Below are 21,372 nucleotides of genomic sequence, written 5' to 3' on the forward strand. Positions count from 1 at the left end.
TAAAATTCGCACACAGACTATTGCTTATTGAAGGATCTTATCCTGGAATACAATAAAGCAGTTAAAGATGCTAGAGACAAATGTCTCTCCTTCCTTATACCAAAAAACTGTAATAACTCCAGTCCTGCTCAACATGATTGATTGTAAATCCTGTAAATCCCTCATCAAATGTACAGTCTGATTCTTCCCGATTTATGCAAGCTTCCAAAAATGTTTTTATTGCAAAGATAAACAATATCAGATATAAAAAGCCTCTTTATCAAATTGATCAAAATTACTGTTTGTTTGAACTTTAATATCTTGTGTCATTCAAGATTTTAACAGTCAACGAGTGAACTTGAAATTGTGGTAGTTCTTCAACTTGTTTTGCTTGATGCTATTCCTACCAGACTGCTTAAAGATGTTATGGACTTGCCTAACCTGGATACCACTGCCTTTAGTAAATGTTGATCTATTTACCTGCTGAAGTCCTGAAGACAGTCATCTTTAGTCAAATGCATGTGCTGGGGGGGTCTGTTCTTGTGGGGTGTGTGGGCAAGCATGTGCTGGGGAGGTCTGTTCTTGTGTAGTGTGAGGGCATGCATGTGCTGGGGAGGTCTGTTCTTCTGGGGTGTGTGGGCATACATGTGCTGGGGAGGTCTGTTCTTTTGTGAGACCCCTTTCCTCACCCATGCTTTCTGATTTCGAAGGCCACAGAATTATCACCTCCCTCCAATGGACCCAGGCACAGAAATTCAAAGCCTTCCACCAAAATAAAAGATATACAGCCCTGTGTGAGAGGGAGCAGGAGATGTTTAAAAAAAAAGAAAAGTAAAGGACATTGCTTTGTTTGGCCAAGGAGGGTCATCCATCATAATTATAATTAGAAAGTGTCACCTCACCTTTCTGCCTGATCAGCGGCTGATTAAATATTCCCCGGCTGTGGCGGGTAATTGAATTGCGTGCACGGAACCCGGGGGCTGCTGGGAAAGAGGAATTAATTAAGCACAGGTCTGTCCTTCCACCACATCCACTAATGAGCAAACTGCAGTCTGGAGTTGCTTATTTATTCAAATTAGGTTGCTTACATTTTCCAGCGTATTTAGGTTGTTGAGTTTAGTTGGTAAAGGTTTGGCAGTCGACACAGTCAACGTATTTCATGTGACTGAACACCCCCTGTACACCACAGCAGACTGTGTCCCTCAGGGAAGCGGGGGCTAGAACACTGGCATGCAGCACAAACATCACCACCTGTTCATCACGCTGAACATCCACAGAGGAGCTTCCTTCTGGCCAAAAACTGAAAACACAGAATGCCAATAAACACTTTCTGTTCCCAGAGATAAAATGATCTGAGGCCAAGACAAAGAAAAGGTGAGAGTGAGTGTGCATCGGTACCGACGGTGGTGCAAGCACTAAATGAAACACCAGCATTACAAAAACAAGCGCTTTTTTTAATTGGTGGCCAAAATCTGAGCAGAAAACCAGAAAAACCATCTAGTCGTTCTTATACCAGTGGCATTCCTCTGACGGCACAGCCTACAATTACAGTTACGTGCAAAAAAAAATAAAAAAATAAAAAAATACATCAAGTCACAAAAAGTCCCTGTCAAGTGCCAACCCACAGAATGCGAGTGACAATTCAGAAGGTACGGACAATAAAACATTTGCTATTGTTCCATATTCCGATAATGCCTCCTGTTGATAATACACATGCAGAGAGGACTGGGAACCTTGAGAGTTTCAATAGGATGCTGCCCAGGAAGGACACAGAGACAGAGACACACACACCCGACACAATGGAATATGGTAGGTTCAGCTCGACTTTCACCGAACCGCTGGGACTGAAGCCTTTGTATCAAATTCACAAACCCATATTTAAAGCTCAGGTATTTAAGAGAGGACCGAGCATTCTTGCTAATGTACTGCCATGGAGGTAGAGTACGGAACGGCTCAAATTAAATACACTGATGATCAGCCGACGATCTTGTGAACAAATTTAATTCCCTCATGGATGGATATACCTTGGATACTTGTGTAACTTACAAAATGCTTCAACAACACATTTCAGGGAAGGGTTTTTGTTCCCCCATTGATTGCTACATGACAGCACATTAAAGATCAGTGAGTCTCCCCATTTTAAAAACTGTTGCCATTTTCTAAGAGGAAATGAACAACATAAACAAAGAAGCCAAAGCGCAGATTCAGAGATATTTCTGATACAGCAGCATACCACAGAACAATTTCACCGTCCTCTACCTGTTACACACCGCTCACCGACGAATACATTTTGGCACAGAATGCACTGTGCTGTACTCGGAACACAAAAAAATGTGTACTTGACTAGCCCTCTGACAGTGGCATTTCTACCAACAAGATGCAAGACTGAGACAAAGAGGCTGACTGTATGTGCTAAACAACAGCTCTGCTGTCGTCATTAAAAATATGCATTTAATAACACTAATCCTAATAATACCAAACCCAGCACTCACACCGCAATAGAAAAAAAAATACATTTCAGTGGCTGACAAAAACTGCTGCTCTTTAAGATGGTCCCCAGTCATTCTGGAACCAGGGGTAGGAGTACAGAGAGTAAGGAAATCAAGCGCAATATAGAACAACAGTAAACACGGCTGTATTTAAACACTTCCTTTCCTGGTCTTAAAGCAAAAAAAAAAAAAACATTCATATTGCCTTCATTTTAAATATTTCTCTCCATATCACAGGGGTTCAAAATGGTGCATGCTGAAATGTTATGTTGTTGCTCACTGATGAAAACAGATATGATTTAATTCAGCCGGAGGAAAGAATCAGCCAGGTGCTCCTGCCTTATACATGTGCTCCCTCTACTGGCTAAGCCTGTGCATTACAATCTTCACAACACTTCGGACAACAAGGCAGACCTTTCAATATTTATTTGTTCACATTATTATAGTGTTGAATTTGGCTAGTTCCAGGGGGGGGCGTGACAATTTTAAGTACAGTTACAGTCCATCAGCGCCCTGCGTTTCCGTGAGCGTGTTACACACGATGTGTGCGAGATTTACAGTCCGAATCGTGAGGGCGTGCGCTTTGGGGTCATGGGCTCCTCTTCTTTCCTCCCCGGGGTGCAGATCTTCACTGATCTGTCAGGGGGAAAAAAAAGAGAAATTCACAATGTTGAGAAAACCTGATGCCTTCTAAAGCAGCGTAGGCCCTACCCATGCACACCTGTCACACAGCAGTCCCCCGTACACTGAGCACACAGGCCAGGAGGAGGTTGAAGGTTCAGGCTGGGAAGGGTGGTGGCTGTGACCATGGATGGGGACAAAATGGCCGTTTGTCTCTCTCCGTGGCGACGGCTAGTGCCGAGGGCCTGACAGCACAATTGATCATCTTTAATTACAGCTCCAAAACACCCTGACAATACCCAGCATTCCCTGCTCCCGCACAACTGGCAATTACATCCACTGGGCCATGACCCCCCCATGGGTCACCTCCTGCTCACGACAGCACCTCCACCAACTGTTCCAACCAAGTTGCTGATGGGGTGGGTGTGTGTGTGTGTGTGTGTGTGTGTGTACGTGTAGATGGTGATTGAGGCAACAGTGCACATTGAACAGTATGTGTCCCTCATATCAGCACAAGCCAAACTCCGTTTGATGTTCATCAACACATAGAATTCTGACCGAGACATCATCGCTGCAACCGACCTACTCCAGGAGCATTAGGGACTCCTAATAGTCACCATCAACATGAGGGTTATTAAAAGGGGATGACAAGAGAGTTTCATTCCATGAGATTAAAGCTGGATCAGGACTAATGCGCCCATCTTTACATAATCCTTTTAAAAACGGGATTTTTGGAGCACGGAAGCACATCTCCTTAAAAGCTTTCTGTCTGAAGCATAGTTTCTTTTGAACCTCCTTGTGCAGTGCAGGCCCGACGGTGGGCAGCAAGGATGAGTGCTATGTTCCCTCCCATCTACCCCCCCCCCCTCTCCATCACACCCACCCCCCCAACCCACCCCGCCCCATCCATAAAAGTTTACTGAACCAAAGCAACTGAAGCAGAGCCTGATCTTCTGCGTGAGGATCAGAGGCAGAGAATGACGGACAGCTGGGGGGGATGAGCCAGTGAAAGCAGGTCCTACCCTGCGTAGGCGTCGTGTGCTCGTCCGCTACCTGGATGACACCCCTGCAGAGGAGGGGGGGGGGGAGCCGCGCGGCGCTAAATACCCTGTTTCAAATCAAAATCATAATTCCCCATTTCAGTGTGATTATAGTCAAAATGTCTGCCGTGCGGGTGGGCATACAGACAAAGGTTCAAATGTGGGGAAAAAATTAGTCTATTAATTAATAATGAAAACATATATTTTTTTAAAGTCGGTCTCCTCTTTTTGATGGCGGCAGATGTGAGCGGAATTAATTTTTCAGTTTAATTTGAAAATTAACGCATGCTTCTTTTTTTTCCCTGGCTGTGGCACAATTTAAATTGCTACAGTAATAGGGGTCGGCTGGAGGTCAATATCATTTCTTTTTCTCTCGGATAGAGAGAGGAGAGGTGAGAAAAACTCATCCGATATCTCTTCATCAAGAAGAAAGGAGACGGGGGAGAGGGGCTGAGCGCTGGAGGAAGAGGGACAAAGACGCAGACGGACACACAGACAGACGAGCTGGGGTACGCTGAGCTACAGACAGACAGACAGATGCACAGCTAATGAAGAGGAGAGCAGCTTTCACGCTACAGCAGAGGAGGGAGACCACAGACGTAAGGGGCTGGGAAAACAAAGCAAGAGAGGCTCAACGGCTCACACAAGAGCCCTGGAGCTACAGAGGACCGGGCCCAAGGGCTGGGAGAGGGGGCCACAGGGCACACACACTGCTTACTCTAAGGCCTCACACCACACTTTATACCCTTATACCTTCCTGGCCCAGTACAGTAACTAGCAGGCATATACAGTGTTTATCAGTTTTTAAATGTTGGCTTTTTAAAAAGCACATCCTCCTTTTCTGTGAGCTGCTATTTTTAGCCTCTTCTGCAAATTGATTTCGCTCTGGGCGTTCTTTATATCAAACAGCCTAAGCATTCCCACACTGCTTTCTTCAACACTTTTGCTAAGATATGTCCCTCGTCTCATGTCTAATTTTTCCTAGTTTTTCCCCCATTAACAAAAATGGGCTCGTTTCCATTTGGCACTCGTTTGGAGCTTGACACGATTCCTCAGGGTAAACGGCTTCCAGTTCCTTAACCTGTCTGGTTAACCAGTCAGTCTGTAATGCTGAGGTTCTGAAATGATCTCTCAGGTTCTACTGCACAACAGAATGTGAGTGTTTTATAATCTGAATGTGTTCACTGGTGCTGTGTGATCTGTAAACGCACAGTGGTGTATATCAGTGCTGTGTGATCTGTAGATGCACAGTGGTGTATATCAGTGCTGTGTAAATGCACAGTGAGGTATATCAGTGCTGTGTAAATGCACAGTGGTGTATATCAGTGCTGTGTGATCTGTAAATGCACAGTGGTGTATATCAGTGCTGTGTAAATGCACAGTGAGGTATATCAGCGCAGTGTAAATGCACAGTGGTGTGTATCAGTGCTGTGTAAATGCACAGTGGTGTATATCAGTGCTGTGTGATCTGTAAATGCACAGTGGTGTATATCAGTGCTGTGTAAATGCACAGTGAGGTATATCAGCGCAGTGTAAATGCACAGTGGTGTGTATCAGTGCTGTGTAAATGCACAGTGGTGTATATCAGTGCTGTGTAAATGCACAGTGGTGTATATCAGTGCTGTGTGATCTGTAGATGTGCAGTGGTGTATATCAGTGCTGTGTAAATGCACATTAGTATGCACTGCTCCTGTACGAGCTGATCTGAGAGGTACGTGCAGGGCTGGACAGGGAGGGGCTCCTGACCTGATGCTGCCCAGGTTACTCTTCCTCTCCTGCTCCTCCCTTCTGGACCGCAGCTGCTGCTGTGCCAGAGACATCTCCTCCTCCATGATGGTGATCTCTTCCTTCGCCCGCCGACGGTTCTCCTGCAGAGAGGGAGGGAGGGAAGGAGAGGGGGAAGAGATCACAGAAGAGGAGAAACAAAGGAAGTATGGATCAGGAAATGTAATAAGTACAATAGAGTGACAGGTAGTTTTGGAACAATCATAATGAAAAAGAATTGTTCTTACCTGTCTGCTCTTCCCTGCATGCTTGATGCTGTAGAACATGGGCCCCAACTCCGCCAGCCATTCCCCATCCACAGCCGTTACACACTGCATGTACTCCTGAAACACAAACACACACTCACAGCCGTTACACACTGCATGTACTCCTGAAACACAAACACACACTCACAGCCGTTACACACTGCATGTACTCCTGAAACACAAACACACACTCACAGCCGTTACACACTGCATGTACTCCTGAAACACAAACACACACTCATAGCCGTTACACACTGCATGTACTCCTGAAACACAAACACACACTCACAGCCGTTACACACTGCATGTACTCCTGAAACACAAACACACACTCACAGCCGTTACACACTGCATGTACTCCTGAAACACAAACACACACTCACAGCCGTTACACACTGCATGTACTCCTGAAACACAAACACACACTCACAGCCGTTACACACTGCATGTACTCCTGAAACACAAACACACACTCACAGCTGTTACACACTGCATGTACTCCTGAAACACAAACACACACTCACAGCCGTTACACACTGCATGTACTCCTGAAACACAAACACACACTCACAGCTGTTACACACTGCATGTACTCCTGAAACACAAACACACACTCACAGCTGTTACACACTGCATGTACTCCTGAAACACAAACTCACAGCTGTTACACACTGCATGTACTCCTGAAACACAAACACACACTCACAGCTGTTACACACTGCATGTACTCCTGAAACACAAACACACACTCACAGCCGTTACACACTGCATGTACTCCTGAAACACAAACACACACTCACAGCCGTTACACACTGCATGTACTCCTGAAACACAAACACACTCACAGCCGTTACACACTGCATGTACTCCTGAAACACAAACACACACTCACAGCCGTTACACACTGCATGTACTCCTGAAACACAAACACACACTCACAGCCGTTACACACTGCATGTACTCCTGAAACACAAACACACACTCACAGCCGTTACACACTGCATGTACTCCTGAAACACAAACACACACTCACAGCCGTTACACACTGCATGTACTCCTGAAACACAGGCACACTGAAAAGCACACTCAGAGTGCTTGGGTTTATCGAAGGTCTCTTTGACTACGTATATTGAAGGTCTCTGTGCAGTACCTTACCTTGGTGGTCATGACCAGTTCATGGTAGGTGATGTAATCTGGGGTGTAGCCCATGCCAAAGAGAGAGCTGGTAGGGTGGAGGTGACACGGCATTCCTGTCCTGACGTTCACATACTCCCCGATGCCCTGAGAAACACCAACATCAATTACAGCAGATTACAAAGCACCCAGATATCTTATAAAATCCTGTTTCAGAGAGCAGGCAGCAAACATCATCATACTGCGATCATTACCATAACTAGCCCTACTGCATCACTTCCTGTTCCTTTTTACAGTCTCTTTGTTTTAGTAGTTGCATACTATAACTACACTATATCACATATATTTGATTTTGTGATTTATCATATTTTTGTCTTTCATTCTTAATTTAGAATTTTATGTTTCGAATAAACCGCTACCACACAATTAGCACTGTAAAAGCCCTTTAAAACGAATCATAATGAATGAGTATTTTAGCATTGGCAGCACCGCAGCAGGTGAATAACAGCAGCAGTAAAGCCAGCAGTGACAGTGGTAGTAGTAGTAGTAGCAGCGAAGCATGTCTCTGTACCTTTAACTTGGCGGCCTGGTGGAAGTAAGCGGCACAGATGCACTTCCTGATGATGTCCCAGTCCGAGCCGCAGGACACCAGATTCAGCCTCTGCTGGACCATGATGTCTTTCAGCTGGGCTCGCACCTCTCGCACCTGAAACACACACACGCACACACGTGCACACACACACACCACCATGTGAGCCTCAGCATTATTATTTTAACATGCTTTAAATATTTCCAGTTTATACTAAAGGAAAATCAGCATATTATTTCATTTATCAGGGTACATATTTTCATTTCACACATCATACCTGGATATCGTAACACAGGGCTTATGAGTTGAAGAAAGTTTAAATATGAAAGGGAAAGAGAGGAGGGAGAGAAGGGGGCAGGGCATGATGGGAGATCTCACCTTACGCATGGCCTTGGTGTGGATGAAATGCTCGTTGCACCAGATACTGGAGTAGTTGTTGTTCTTCCACTGCAGGTAAACGTTGAGGTAGGTCAGGTGGTCACTCTCGGGCACCGCGAACTTCTCCCTCACCTGGTCGCTCTCCTCTTCACGGCCCTACGGAACAGAAAGCAGGGAGGAACCTCAAAATGCAGCCGCAACCACGCCTCCTATTTAAGAGCAGTTTATGCTAGTTTACCACCAGCAATGTGGACATAGTACAAACATTGGGCATATGGTTAAAAACAGTCCTTTCGTGAAAGTAAGGTAGGGAATAAAGTTTATATACATGAGTCAGAAAAATCGATAAATAAATAAAATCTTTGCCAGACCTATTTTTACAAGTAGTTTTCTTTCCTAGAAATTTCTCACAGAAAGCGTCAGAAACACAAGCAGGTCTGTACCTTGGGCCTGTAGAAGATGGCTGGCACTGACAGCATCGAGACGATGATGAGGATGTCGGCACTGCAGCCCATGTCACATGACACAATCAGCATCTTTGACAGGGCTGGGTCCAGGGGGAACTCAACCATGAGTCGGCCGGTGGGGGTAAGACCACCTGGGTGCAGGAGAGGGGAAGGAGAGGCATTAAATGTGGAGTACTGCTAGTTTCCTTATCCACTAAAATGAGACAGTCTAATACAGAACATGCTGTTACAAAGGTTGAGGTTAAATCCGAAAGAAAACCTATGGCTGTAAAAAACAAAACAAAACACAAACCACTCGACAAACTATTCTAACTCTTCATAGCATACCAACGCTTGCCTGAATGCAAAATAAATTGAGTATTAAACAGTTCCCACAAGCACTCTCCCGCAGTACATGAAAATGCATATAAACATCCTTTAGCCCGCTGGTACAAACACAGCCTGGACGCAGCTCCCTCACCGGTGTTGTCCAGCGCCCCCAGGATCCACAGCTGGTACATGGAGTTGAGCATGTTGTCCTCTGGGGGCGGGTCCATGAAGTGGAAGAGCAGCAGGTCCTGGACCCCCAGGGACTTGAGCAGCAGCACCACGTTGGCCAGGTTGGTCCTCTGGATCTCCGGGATGGTGGTGGTCAGCATCTCGTTTTTATAAGCACTCTGAGTGTACAGCCTGGAACAGGGGAGGAAAGAGGGAAAAATAAAGGAAATGGAAAGAAAGAAAGAAAGAAAGAAAGAGGGAGAATTTCACTGTATAGCTTTTATATTTGATGCATGTATTCTATGCATCTGTACTTTTTTGCTAGTTAAAAAAACCAATACATGAAGTTCTTAAAATAATTAGGGCTTAACTGAACCAAAGGCAATGCCATATTGAATTAAATCTATCAGCATAAGAACTTTGTGGACTTTACCACAGTGCTAGAAAACACATTTACAACCACTTTGCATGCAACTTAAGAACTGAAGTGACATGCTCAAATCTGCATACAAGCCCCCAGCACGAGACAGGGCACGGGCCGGATGGAAGTAAGCTAATGATACATCACGAGTGTAGTACTGGGGTGACTGAACAGCCTCTGTGCCACAATGCCATTACATTCTCATGGGAATACATATTCACGAACACGATCAATCCCCTGACCACAAACGAACCACCTTTCATATACCAGAGAGTAGCGAACAGGGGGATGGAATGTTATTAATGCACAGCGATACAGATAATATGAATATAAATAGCACCAAAAAGTCCAACTCTTGACAGCGCAATGCATTTTAATACGGGTGTGAAGCCCGCAGAGACCGGTAAAAACAGCAGGGAGAAAGTCCTGCGATTGAAATGTGAAGATGAATAATGACAAATACCAGGCGCAACCTATAAACACTAAATAATTTCCTTTAAATCTCTGCACATAGAGCACGGCCCTGTGCCGGCTGCTGTGGGTATTAAAATGAAGGGCTGTCAGTCAAGCGACAGACGGCCGGGCGAGAGATTATTACTGCAACAGCGTCACACTGTGGCTGAGGCTGGTCACTGTCCTCTCACTCTCTCTCAGAAAGCAGAAGCCTATTCCTTGCAGATTAGTGCTGGCCTGGATGTGTCTGTTCCCGCAGTGGACACAGAATTCCAGATGGAGACAGGCGCATTTACGTGGGAGGACAAACAATCGGCTGCAGGTTCGAGGCAGAGCGAGAAAGCATTTCTTGCTGCTTCAGGAACGTGGGGCTCTTCGCTGGTCGCTTTGTGTTGCATTGTCCACGGCTTTAACGAAACCGGGCTCTGAAATCCTCTCCGGTCCGCAATGGCGGATCTTCACGCTCCTGTCCTGTATTTCTCATGAGTTTAAAAGGGCTGCCTGGCAGATCAGAGGAGTGGAGTAGCACAAACACTGGGGGGGGGGGGGGGTCTGCGATGTACATTAATGACATGAGACCAGTAGCATGCTTCTCTTACATTAGGATTACTGAGGCAGTGTTACTGTAGCAGCACAGACAGCAGATTTAGCTGCGGTTCTGTAGAAGTACCCTGCAGTCAGACAGCAGGGCTCCGGAGGGAGCAGGACGAGAGTAAGGCTGTGGAGGAAGACGGGGCTGACTACCTGTAGCACTGCCCAGGCCCAGTCCTCCCAGCTCTGCCTGAGCGCTGGTTAGCGTTAGCCTGGCTGATGGGGTACACCTGCAGGGCATCCATGCCGATGCGAGGGTTGAACACCTGCACCCCAAAATCACAAAGGGAAACGGTTTCAGCAAGAGAAACACAAGCTTCCCATTAAAGCTGGAATGAATTTAACGGTTTGCACAATTTTATTGAAAATATCTTTTAAAAAACACATCACAAGGGTTGCTACATACTGTTAAATAAAGTGGCACACAGATACATAGGTACCATAGACGTCAGACTGGCACATAATCCAGAGAACAGGTGGAAATTCACCCTACCTTGAGCTTGCAGTATCCGGCGTCGATAACAAACATGATCCCATCCACAGTCAGGGAGGTCTCAGCAATGTTTGTGGCAACAATACATTTGCGCACACCGTCTGGGGCCTAGCACACAAAACCAAAAAACTGTTAAGCACACGGATGACAAATAAACAAAGAATGATCTTTAACCAGCAAAATATTAATAACCGGAAAAAAGTAGTTCAGACCCATGACTACAAAACAGTAGGGCAAATGAAGTGACTATTAAACCCTATTCCATGGTCAGCTATGACTAGTATGAGAGCTCCACGTCTACCCTGTTTGGGAACAAAAGCAACAAAAAATATTTAGCACTTTTGACAGATGAAAAAAACCAGCACAAATGCTACACCCATGAGTGAACGCATTCGAGGGCCACAGGTCTCTGGTGAAAGGAGTGCAGGGGCCGGTGGTACCTTCTGGAAGATCTTAGCCTGCAGGTCGGACGGCAGCTGGGAGTAGATGGGCAGCACGGCCAGGGGAGGGGCACTCTCCAGGTCCTCCAGGCGCTCCACTATCTGATCTGAGGTTACCTGATGAGGAAGAGGAAGGGGCACCAATACATAAGAAAAAGCACTTGCTCCAAAGAAAGTCTTCAAAACCTCCTATACTACCACAGTGCTCACTACCTAAAGATACAACACATTTTAAATTGTCCATCACTGCAGAAAGCTGGTGTTTATCAGCACAGGTAAAAGGAAACTGAAACTCCATTTAGCGTAAGCAGCTGGTGATGTCTTGGCTCTAGGGCCCAGCCTGGACTCGTGGAGAGTGCCTTTAGTTTTAACCAGCCCCCCTCCAGGCCTGATTCCCCAGAGCTTCCCCAGAGCTTCCCCAGAGCTTCCCCAGTCCTGTCCCAGTCCTTCCCCAGAGCTTCCCCAGAGCTTCCCCAGTCCTGTCCCAGTCCCACCGGTACCTCAATGTCCTCCTGGCCCGGCATGAAGATGAGGAGGTCCCCGTGCATGCCGCTCAGGTGCACCTGCAAGGCCTGCTTCACCGCCGCCTCCACGTAGTCTTCCTGAGGAGTCTGAAACGCACGGCCGGCATCAATTTTCTTCATCAGCATCATCATCACCACCACCACCACAATCATTATCAGTCATTCAAAAGCAGTCATGCATCAAAATGGTGGCGTTTACGCACATCAATAATCTGATACTGATTAAGGCAATACTTTGACTATGGACGTTGCCAGACAAATCTGATTATCTTAATTGGAGTAAGGTCAAAATTGGAGTAAGCAGAAGTCCATTATGATATTCATGTTATTCATGTCCTTACCTAGAATCTAAAATGTCAAATTCCATAAATAGGGGACAGTTACAGAATAGAATATATAGAAAGTTACAGCCCTCATTGCCCACCTCTGCTATAGAGATTAGGTGTAAGTAATCAGTCCAAATAAAGTGGCAACAAACATTTATTTAAAAAAAACTGCAAAGAAGACCTCTTACCTATTAGCTATTACAGTAACAAGAAATGTGTTTCTATCTGAAGAGCAGTAGGAACAGTACCTTGCTGAACAGGATGTCCACTGGGAATGTTCTTCCTGGAATGTGGAATATGGGAACGTTGCCGAAAAATGCGGAAAATTTATCCGAGTCCATAGTGGCAGACGTGACAATGAGCTTCAGGTCTGAACGCCTGGACACCACCTGCAGACAGACAGATTCAGTGAGACAGGACTACTCATCACATGTACCACCCCGAGTGAGGGACTTATGCAGCGTAACTTTACTGCTGATCATATATACCACTAACACAGACCTACGCAGCGAGACTTTACTGCAAATTACACATACCGTCCACCGAGAGATTTATATTTTTACTTTAGTACTGATCACATAAATCCCCAAGACTTATTCAGTGAGATTTTACCACTGTTCATCCACTACCAACAGAGTAGAGACTTTACTGCTGTTCATATATATAGTGCCTATAGAGACAGAGACAAAGCAGAGGCTACTGCTGTTGACACAATGCACAGACAGGGAGAAACACAGTCTGCTTGCTTGCATGGCAGTCAGACAGAGAGACTTTACAGCAGGTAGACACTGAGAGGAGCAGCGAGGCCCTTCTGAAGGACTCGGCCGGGCCGGGCTGGCCCCGGGCCGACGGCAGGAAGCCCTCACCTCCCTGAGCAGGCCGAACAGCACGTCCGTGTTGAGCGAGCGCTCGTGGGCCTCGTCCATGATGACGGCGCTGTAGTGGTCCAGGTCCGACTCCCGCAGGGACTCCCTCAGCAGGATCCCGTCCGTCATGTACTTGATCATCGTCTTCTCCGAGGTGCAGTCCTCAAACCGGATGGCATAGCCCACCTGTCCACAGGGGACCGGGTTTAGCCAAATGAGCGTTTGCCAAACAGTGCAAACTTTTACAACACATTATGAAATGCTAATCTGTGCAGAGTGGTACCAAGCTGTGTTACACTGAGACAGAAGTCATGATGAGTCCTACTGAGCTGTGTTCTACTGAACCATACTTCATTGTGGGTGTCTGTGCTAAGCTTTGAGCGGTATTTCATCACGGGTATTTGTGCTAGTCTTTGAGTGGTGCGGGTTACACCGGGCTGTGTAAGATCACGCTAAGCTAGCTCCAGCGCTCTCACCTCCTCCCCCAGGTTGTTGCCCATCTCCTCGCTCACTCGCTTGGCCACGCTCATGGCGGCCACCCTGCGGGGCTGCGTGCAGCCCACCATGCCGTAGCTGGTGTAGCCGTCCTCGTGCAGGTACTGCGTCAGCTGGGTGGTCTTCCCGCTGCCGGTCTCGCCCACCACGATCACGATGCTGTTGTCCCTGGAACACGGCACCACAAGGGGGCGCAATGAGACCGCTGGTCCCCCCCACGGAGCGCACTTCAGAACCACAGCATGGATCTCATTCCGCATTCAACAGTGTGTGTCTGCAATCTCTCATCCCACACTCAGTTAATGATCAGTATTGCTTCCATAAATGTCCAGCTGTATTAATGGATTGTATGCAACCTGTGTAAGTTGTTCTGGATACAAGTTATAAATGCCCGCTTTACTATATTGCATAATAACTGCAATTATTGGCAACTTCTCTCAGTGTCCAATCCCACATTTATCAAATTATTAGCTGATGCTAAAACTTTTCTCGCTGGATGCAATATTTATTTTTGAGTACTCAAGCTTTAGATAATTTATATTATGGCCTCAATATTAATATAGCCAAGTCTGCCTAAAATAATAGCCTTATAAAGACGCAATTACTGGTCACACAAACACGTTCTACTGTCCTGTAAACTTTCCAACAGAGAACGATTCTACTGGGAATTCTTCCATCAATACTTGTGAACATTTACAAGGAAATTCTGCAAAAGATTAATGATTAGCCTGACCTGCTGAGCAGAGCAAATAAATGTCAAATTCAGAGGAAAAAAAGAGGCCATTTCCACCCCCCATCTTCAGGAGAAACAACCGCATCCCTATTGATTGTTTTTTTTAGATTGTATCTGTTTTTTTATAAACTCAAATATGAATACATTTTTTGCAAGGCCAACCACAGAGAAATCTGTATGAAATGCCTATGAAGATGCCTTGCGCTAACCCAGTCTGTTTAAATAACAGACATGTACTGTGTGTGAGGTTTGTAAAATGGAAGCAGTGTGAAAGTCCTGCCCAGCACCTGATGATGTTGAGAAGCTCCTGCCGAACAGCAAAGATGGGCAGGTACTGCCTCTGCTCCAGCAGGGTCTTCTTCTTGGCAAACTCGCTGCTGGCCTCGCTCTTCTCTTTCATGTGATCCGCAAACTTCTGCTCGGCCCTGAGGAGAGACGACGAAAGCTCAGCTACTTTATCACTTATTTTAACCCTTTTTTTTATCCCCACCTCTACCCCCCTCCTCATGCCTTAAGAGCTCTCTTGACTCTCGCCAGGCCACCATTGTAAATATAATTTACCATCTCAATTGACTTGCCTGGAAAAATAAAGGTTAAATAAAAATTCAAGAAACAGCAGTTGCGAGGAGCGCCCAAGCATGAGAATGACAGGGAATTCCAAATTAGAAAGAAAAAATGGTGGAAACACAGGTCAGCTGAGAGGAGAATGGCATGCTGGGACAGGCTACACGGCTAGTCGGGCTCACTTGTAGTCCACAGCGCCGTCCTCGCCCACGGGTTTGCCCTGCTTTCCGTCCTCTTCTTCGGTCTTCTTGATGCCCATGATGTCACCCAGCTTGGTGCCCGCCAGCTCCCAGTGCTTGTGCTGAGCCTGAAAGCCAGGTACATTACAGAGATTTACTCTCACACACTGTTGTCACAGAGGACAGCTGATTACCACAGGGGACCACAGAGAAAAGCCTGCCACCATTCAGGTGGTCTCAGACGGGGAGATAACAGAGAGAGGCTATCAGAGTGTGGTATGGAGGGGCTGAGAGTAGGGTATGTCCAGAAAGAGGCACCTTCTTGCGTTCCTTCTGCTCGCGGTGCTTGCGGACCAGCTGGCTGCCTTTGCGAGCGATGATGGCCATGTCAGAAGTGGCATCCTTCACAGGGATGACTGGCTCGGGCTAAATCACAGAGAGAAAGAGAGAGATTCTAACAGCTTTTACACACAGCCAGAAGGGCCAAACTCTCACACAATGATTCGAACAGCTCTTACACAGACCAAACTCTCACACAATGATTCTAACAGCTCTTACACACAGCCTCAAGGACCAAACTCTGACACAATGATTCTAACAGCTGTTACACACAGTCACAAGGACCAAACTGCATCTCACATAGCGATTCTAACAGCTCTTACACACAGCCTCAAGGACCAAACTCTCACACAAAGATTCTAACAGCTCTTACACACAGCCACAAAGACCAAACTGCCTCTCACACATTTATTCTTGTGGACCCCAGGAAGACTAGCAGTCGTTCTGGCGACAGCTAATGGGGATCCAAAATAAACAATAAACAATTCTAACAGCTCTTACACACAGCCACAATGACCAAACTGCGTCTCACATAATGATTCTAACAGCTCTTACCAAACTACAGCAATTACACTAAGCCAGAGAGATCACCACAGTCCATCACATAATATCAACAGTACCAGTGAGCGTATAGTAGTATAGTAACAAAACAACAGAGTTAGAGACATAGTTTTAACTGCTTGTACACAGAGGCAGGAGCATATCGCAAGCACTCTCCATAACAAAGGGAATCTGAGCGCTCTCAGGCAGGTCACCTGCTTGGTGAAGACGATCCTGCCGTCCAGGAAGGGCGGGACCAGGTTGTGGACCAGCAGGTGGACCTTGGCGGCATTGTCCTCCTCAAAGTCCTCATCCACCTCCAGCCTCTGCACCACCCCGCTGGTCAGCATGCGGTTCGTCTCCCAGCGCTCATTGTCCTACAGACACCACACAAACACAGAGAAGTCAAACAATACTCACAGTCCTATCTGTTACACAGACACAAGACAAATCAAACACACTTTGAACATCTCACTATTCTATAAAGACAAAACTCTCACACACACACACACACCTTTACTTCACTACTTCAACATTCTCATTTATTCAGAGACAATTATAATTTATTGTCCAGTGGGACAAACATAACACATCTTGTTCAGGAAAACTTAAATTTTCCTTCTGGAAGCACATGTCCTCTACTAGAGAATTAAAAATATTTGTGTTATAAATTCTATGGGCACAGAGACAGATTAGAAGTTGGTTATTATTCACAGAGATTATAACTGAAAATCTAAAAAAAAAAAAAAGAAAAATCAATTTCCCCCATAAACAAGCACATTCAACATCATCATACAGAAGAGCCACACTGCATAAAGCAAGAGAGGCAGGTATGGATTCAAACAGTAAAAAGCAGGCGTCTGAGCTGTACCTCGTTGATCTGCCGCTTCTGGGCAGAGATGCGCTTTTGCGTCTGCTTCTGCAGGATCTGCTCCCTTTTCTTCACGTACTCCTCTGAGGTGGAGGTCAGCGGGTTGTGGAACTCATCGAAGCCTTCGTCCATCATGTACCAGTCTCTGTCCGCTTGCTGCAAATCAGAGGCCCAGTCACACAGTGAAGACCGGTGACTGCTGGGCACAACTGCGGCTTTGCTTTCTCTTATTTAAGGCATGCTCACAAGCTGTACTGGTAAAACATGTCAATTCTGTACACGCTGGTTGACTTTTCAAAACCAGTAGTTGTTCTAACCCCTCCATCGGCAACAGCACAGGGTTAATATAATAAAGAATCTCATCCTCCGAACTCACCTTCTGGTCCTCCTCCCACTGCTGCTTCTCATCCTCATTGTCAAAGGCGATGCCATCTTCCCCTTCCTCCTTCTTACCTACAACACAGAGGTAGGGTTACAGGTAACACTCCACTGAGTGATCCGAATGAACATAACTGAGGTCAACCTACCACAGTCCTGTGAAATTATCTTCACACACAGCATGACACAGGAAAGAAACAAGTCTCCTCCTTAAACCTAATTCAGTGTCAAACTTCAGTGTAGAATTTCTCCTAAACGCGTTCTATCATGATTATTTTCCATAACTTATCCAAGCCCACTATATAAGTACAACATTTCCATGTTTTTATTGACTGGGCAGAACAATCATTTTAAAGACTTTTCAGCAAGTCAGGTGAATAGAAGTGACTGGAAGTAAGCTAACCCCAGGTGATTATGGGTGCTGATGGCATGGCGAGAATGACTGCTGGAGGGGGAAAGTGTGCTGTACCTTTCCCACGTGACAGACGGGGGGTGGAGCCCAAGTGCCTCCTGTCATTGGCCCACTCGTTGTACTTGTAGGAGGGCGTGGGCAGTGGAGTGTCATCAGGATACCGGCTCCTTACAGACCTGGGAGCAGCAGGGGCAAGTGAAGGTAGTTCAATAAAGAAAGTGCAGGGACCTACAGAGGATACTTTAAAGAGCTCTACAGAAAAATCTTGCTTGCTTAAAATGACATTTTGGGCTGCACACTTTCAGCTCAATTAACCACTGTCTAAAGAAATGCTAAAATTACAAAACAATTCAATAAATACTTTTCACACTGAAAAATGTCAAATCATAGAACATTAAAAAAAGAAAAAACAGGTGAAAAGCATCTTCGTTAATTGTAATAAGGGGTTTAAATTTATCAATCAAAATCTTGAATAAATTAATGCATACACAGCATATATACAGCCCAAATCATACAGCTAGAGTGCTGAATGCAAAAGCAGCAGCAGTCAGCGCCATGCTGGGGTGTGTGTTTGTGTCCCATTGTGTGCCTGTGTGCATCGCTGCTGTGTAGAGGCCGCGTACCTGTCCTTCTCCCTCCTCTCGCTCTCTCTCCCTGAGCGATGGCTGCGCTCCGAACGGTCCGCCTCCCGGTGCGAGGGGGACGGGGCGGGGGAGGGGGACTCCCAGTGGGACCGGCGGGAGCTGGAGTAGCCGCTGTCGTCCTCGTCCCAGCCGGACCGAGACGGTGTCGGAGCGTCTGCGAGCAAACACACGCGGGGCGCGGTTAAGAGGGGCTCAGGACGGGACCTGGGGTCCTCCGGGCTCAGTCGCTCGCGCGGCCGGAATGTACCAACCTCTGGGGCGGTGACGGGGGGACTCGGGCTCCTCTCTCCTGGACCCCCGGCCGCTGCGCTCAGACCAGCCTTCCCTCTGAGAGCGCTCCCCCCTCTCGCTCCGCTCCCCCCTCTCTGACCGGCTGCCGCTGTGCTCATCTGCCACAGCACAGCAATGATGTCATCTCACCAATCACGTGATATATCCAACAAAATTTTAACTTCAACAATACAGAGAGGCCTCGGGCTGGTCTCCAAAGCTTAAGCATTACTTTACGCCACAGCTACGCATATATAATTCAACATATAGGCTAACTGTAGTTTTCTGGCAAACAGCTAGTATATGACAAAGAATGAAGCAAATGGACATATCAAGACAATCACTTAAAGAATCCGTTCATGGATGATTTATAAATGCACAATTTTACTTGAGACTTTTCTACTCTGGGAACCACCCTTAGAGCTTCTTAGCTGAAGATGAGCATCCTTACGTCCAAAACTGCTAGTATGCTAAATAAAATTAAGTAACAAAATACCAGGTGAAAACATTTACAACAAACCAAGCTCATTGCATGTATTTTTCTCTACACAAACCTCTCTCACTCCTCCGTTCTTTGACCTTGTCCTTGTCCCTGCTCTTCTCTCTGTCTCGGTCCTTTTCTCTGTCACGTTTCTTCTCCTCCTTGGAAGAGGCATAGACTCCGTGTTCACGTCGCTCTTTCTCCCTCTGCTGGTGTTTCCGCCGAAACTCTTCGCTGACTCCGCCAGTGTTAGAAGGCGTTTCTGAGCCGGTCACACGGTATTTTCTGGAACAGGAACCAAACAGAACCTCAAACATACTGCAGTGTACATGAGATCAAAGCTGAGTTTCCTTTGACAGCTGAAGTCTAATAAGCTTCCACATCGTCATATCACAATGCATGCAAAGTAAAGACAAGATAGAATCGAGGAAACCCATCTTGACTTACCTCTCCTTCCTATCACCCCCACTCTCTTCTTTGTCCTCCTCCTCATCAGATCCTGAGTCTTCCCTACCCTCATCCCAGTCCCGGTAAGAGGACACCTTTGACTTCTTCGTCTTCTTGTCTTCCTCTTCTGCCTCGCGCTCCTTGCGTTTCTGCATAGCCAGCAGATCCAGACCAAGTAGAGAGGTGCGCGGCGTGGGAACACGGAAGACATGGGGCTCCGCGGCCGCGCTCTTCTTCTTTACGATTAGCCCCCCGACCTGCATGCCCGGGTCGCTGCCCTCCAGCCGATGTAGTGAATCATCATCTTCCATCGCCTCGCCTTCCATCGAGAATGCGAACTTTACAGATTTACTTTTAAAGTACAGCCCCCGTCCAGGTGACACCTACAAAGTTCGCCTTCCAAAAGTTGATCTACTACACCCAACTATCCAACTCAACCGTCAAAGTTGACAAACAAAAACATTGTTTTAAGAAGGCCCGTGCAAAGTTAATAGGCTATACTTGTGTCCATTTTCCAAAGCAACGATTTATGTAACAAGCTCACTGAAAGTATAATTAACGTTCGTTTTTTAAGTATCCAAGACGTGTCTGGCTGGTGGCCTGCTGTTTAGTTAGCTAGATGGCTAAATAAGACCACAACAAGCAGTGCTCAAACTGATTAGCTAGCTAGCTAGTTCGCTGCCAAGCGTTACACGGTGGGATAATTCCCATTAGCTAACAGCAAATACGTCGACGCAAGTAACTGAGCATGGTCAGTGAATGCCAACTAGCGAGACGTTACTCGCTTCTTAATTTCTAACGTTAACTAGCTCTGCTAGCTAGCTAGTCTGCCTTCACAACTTAGCCAGCGTCGTTAGTTTGCAAACCGCGAGCATGTACATACCATAAGCAGCAAAATATAATGTTAGCTATGACTAAGGCGAAATGGCCAACCCATACTACTACTTGTAAAATGACCACTATAATTATTTAACAACCAAAACGACACGGCCAGTTAACTGGCAAGTTAGTAAGAAGTTTAGAGAGCCGTAAATTAGCTAGCACAGCTAACGTTAGCTAGAAGTTATACGAACTACCATATCTGAATAAGCTCATCAAAATAAAACTTGCTGCTATAGTAGAGTTTACCAGTTACTCCAGCAGAATAAACGAAGGTCGTTTACCTTTATCAAACAAATTATTAACTTTGCCGGAAGCCTGATGTAGACCAAATATATTTCAAACGTATTTAAAACATACTGTACGCCACCATTGCAATCCCAGAATTCTCAGGGCTACACAAAAAAAAAACTTTATTAGTCTACATGGCAGTCACAAGAACACGACAAACTAATTTTAACCATTTTGAACTTCACAAAAATGTACAAAATAATACATAATACTGAATAAATACACTAAATATGTTATCTGGTCAAGTAAGCATCATACAATTATATTTGAAAAATAATGGTTTTACGAAGAGATTTTCAAAACAGTAGTTTCCCTGGGTTTCAGGTCTTTGCATGGCAGGACACAACTCGAGAAAAATACTGCATTCATTCTATATTTTCTTTATGTTTTAAGCCAATAAATATGCATGTGTATCAGTGAAAATATCTTAATTCTTTTTTTTTTTCATTTTGTTTAAACTGGTTGCTAATTTTAAGGAGAAAGCCAATAATATTAAAAATACTACTACTCTTTCATGCACTTTCTTATAAG

At 45.8% G+C, this 21,372-nt stretch overlaps 1 protein-coding gene across 2 annotated transcripts; it reads right to left on the reverse strand.

The window, feature by feature from the left end:
• Window positions 1-1,412: 1,412 nt before the first annotated feature.
• On the reverse strand, window positions 1,413-20,948 carry dhx38 (DEAH (Asp-Glu-Ala-His) box polypeptide 38). 2 transcript variants are annotated; one of them, XM_035395710.1, is made up of 26 exons: window positions 19,672-20,948; window positions 19,298-19,509; window positions 18,725-18,862; window positions 18,453-18,627; window positions 17,887-18,005; window positions 17,416-17,492; window positions 17,040-17,195; window positions 16,384-16,545; window positions 15,608-15,715; window positions 15,293-15,417; window positions 14,834-14,971; window positions 13,795-13,981; window positions 13,319-13,504; window positions 12,701-12,841; window positions 12,103-12,213; window positions 11,603-11,719; window positions 11,163-11,270; window positions 10,823-10,935; window positions 9,188-9,396; window positions 8,704-8,858; window positions 8,261-8,416; window positions 7,865-7,999; window positions 7,315-7,440; window positions 6,142-6,237; window positions 5,876-5,997; window positions 1,413-3,104 (listed from the first exon to the last, which is right to left on the reverse strand). In XM_035395710.1, the coding sequence occupies exons 1-26, from the start codon at window positions 19,995-19,997 to the stop codon at window positions 3,023-3,025; spliced, it is 3,780 nt and encodes a 1,259-aa protein (XP_035251601.1). In that variant the 5' UTR covers window positions 19,998-20,948; the 3' UTR covers window positions 1,413-3,022. The 2 variants fall into 2 exon arrangements, with proteins under 2 accessions (XP_035251601.1, XP_035251602.1); XM_035395711.1 differs by lacking the exons at window positions 1,413-3,104; window positions 5,876-5,997; window positions 6,142-6,237 and adding an exon at window positions 7,128-7,216.
• Window positions 20,949-21,372: the final 424 nt, after the last annotated feature.

This window comes from Anguilla anguilla, chromosome 16 (genome assembly GCF_013347855.1).
Source record: "Anguilla anguilla isolate fAngAng1 chromosome 16, fAngAng1.pri, whole genome shotgun sequence".
Lineage (NCBI taxonomy): Eukaryota > Metazoa > Chordata > Actinopteri > Anguilliformes > Anguillidae > Anguilla > Anguilla anguilla.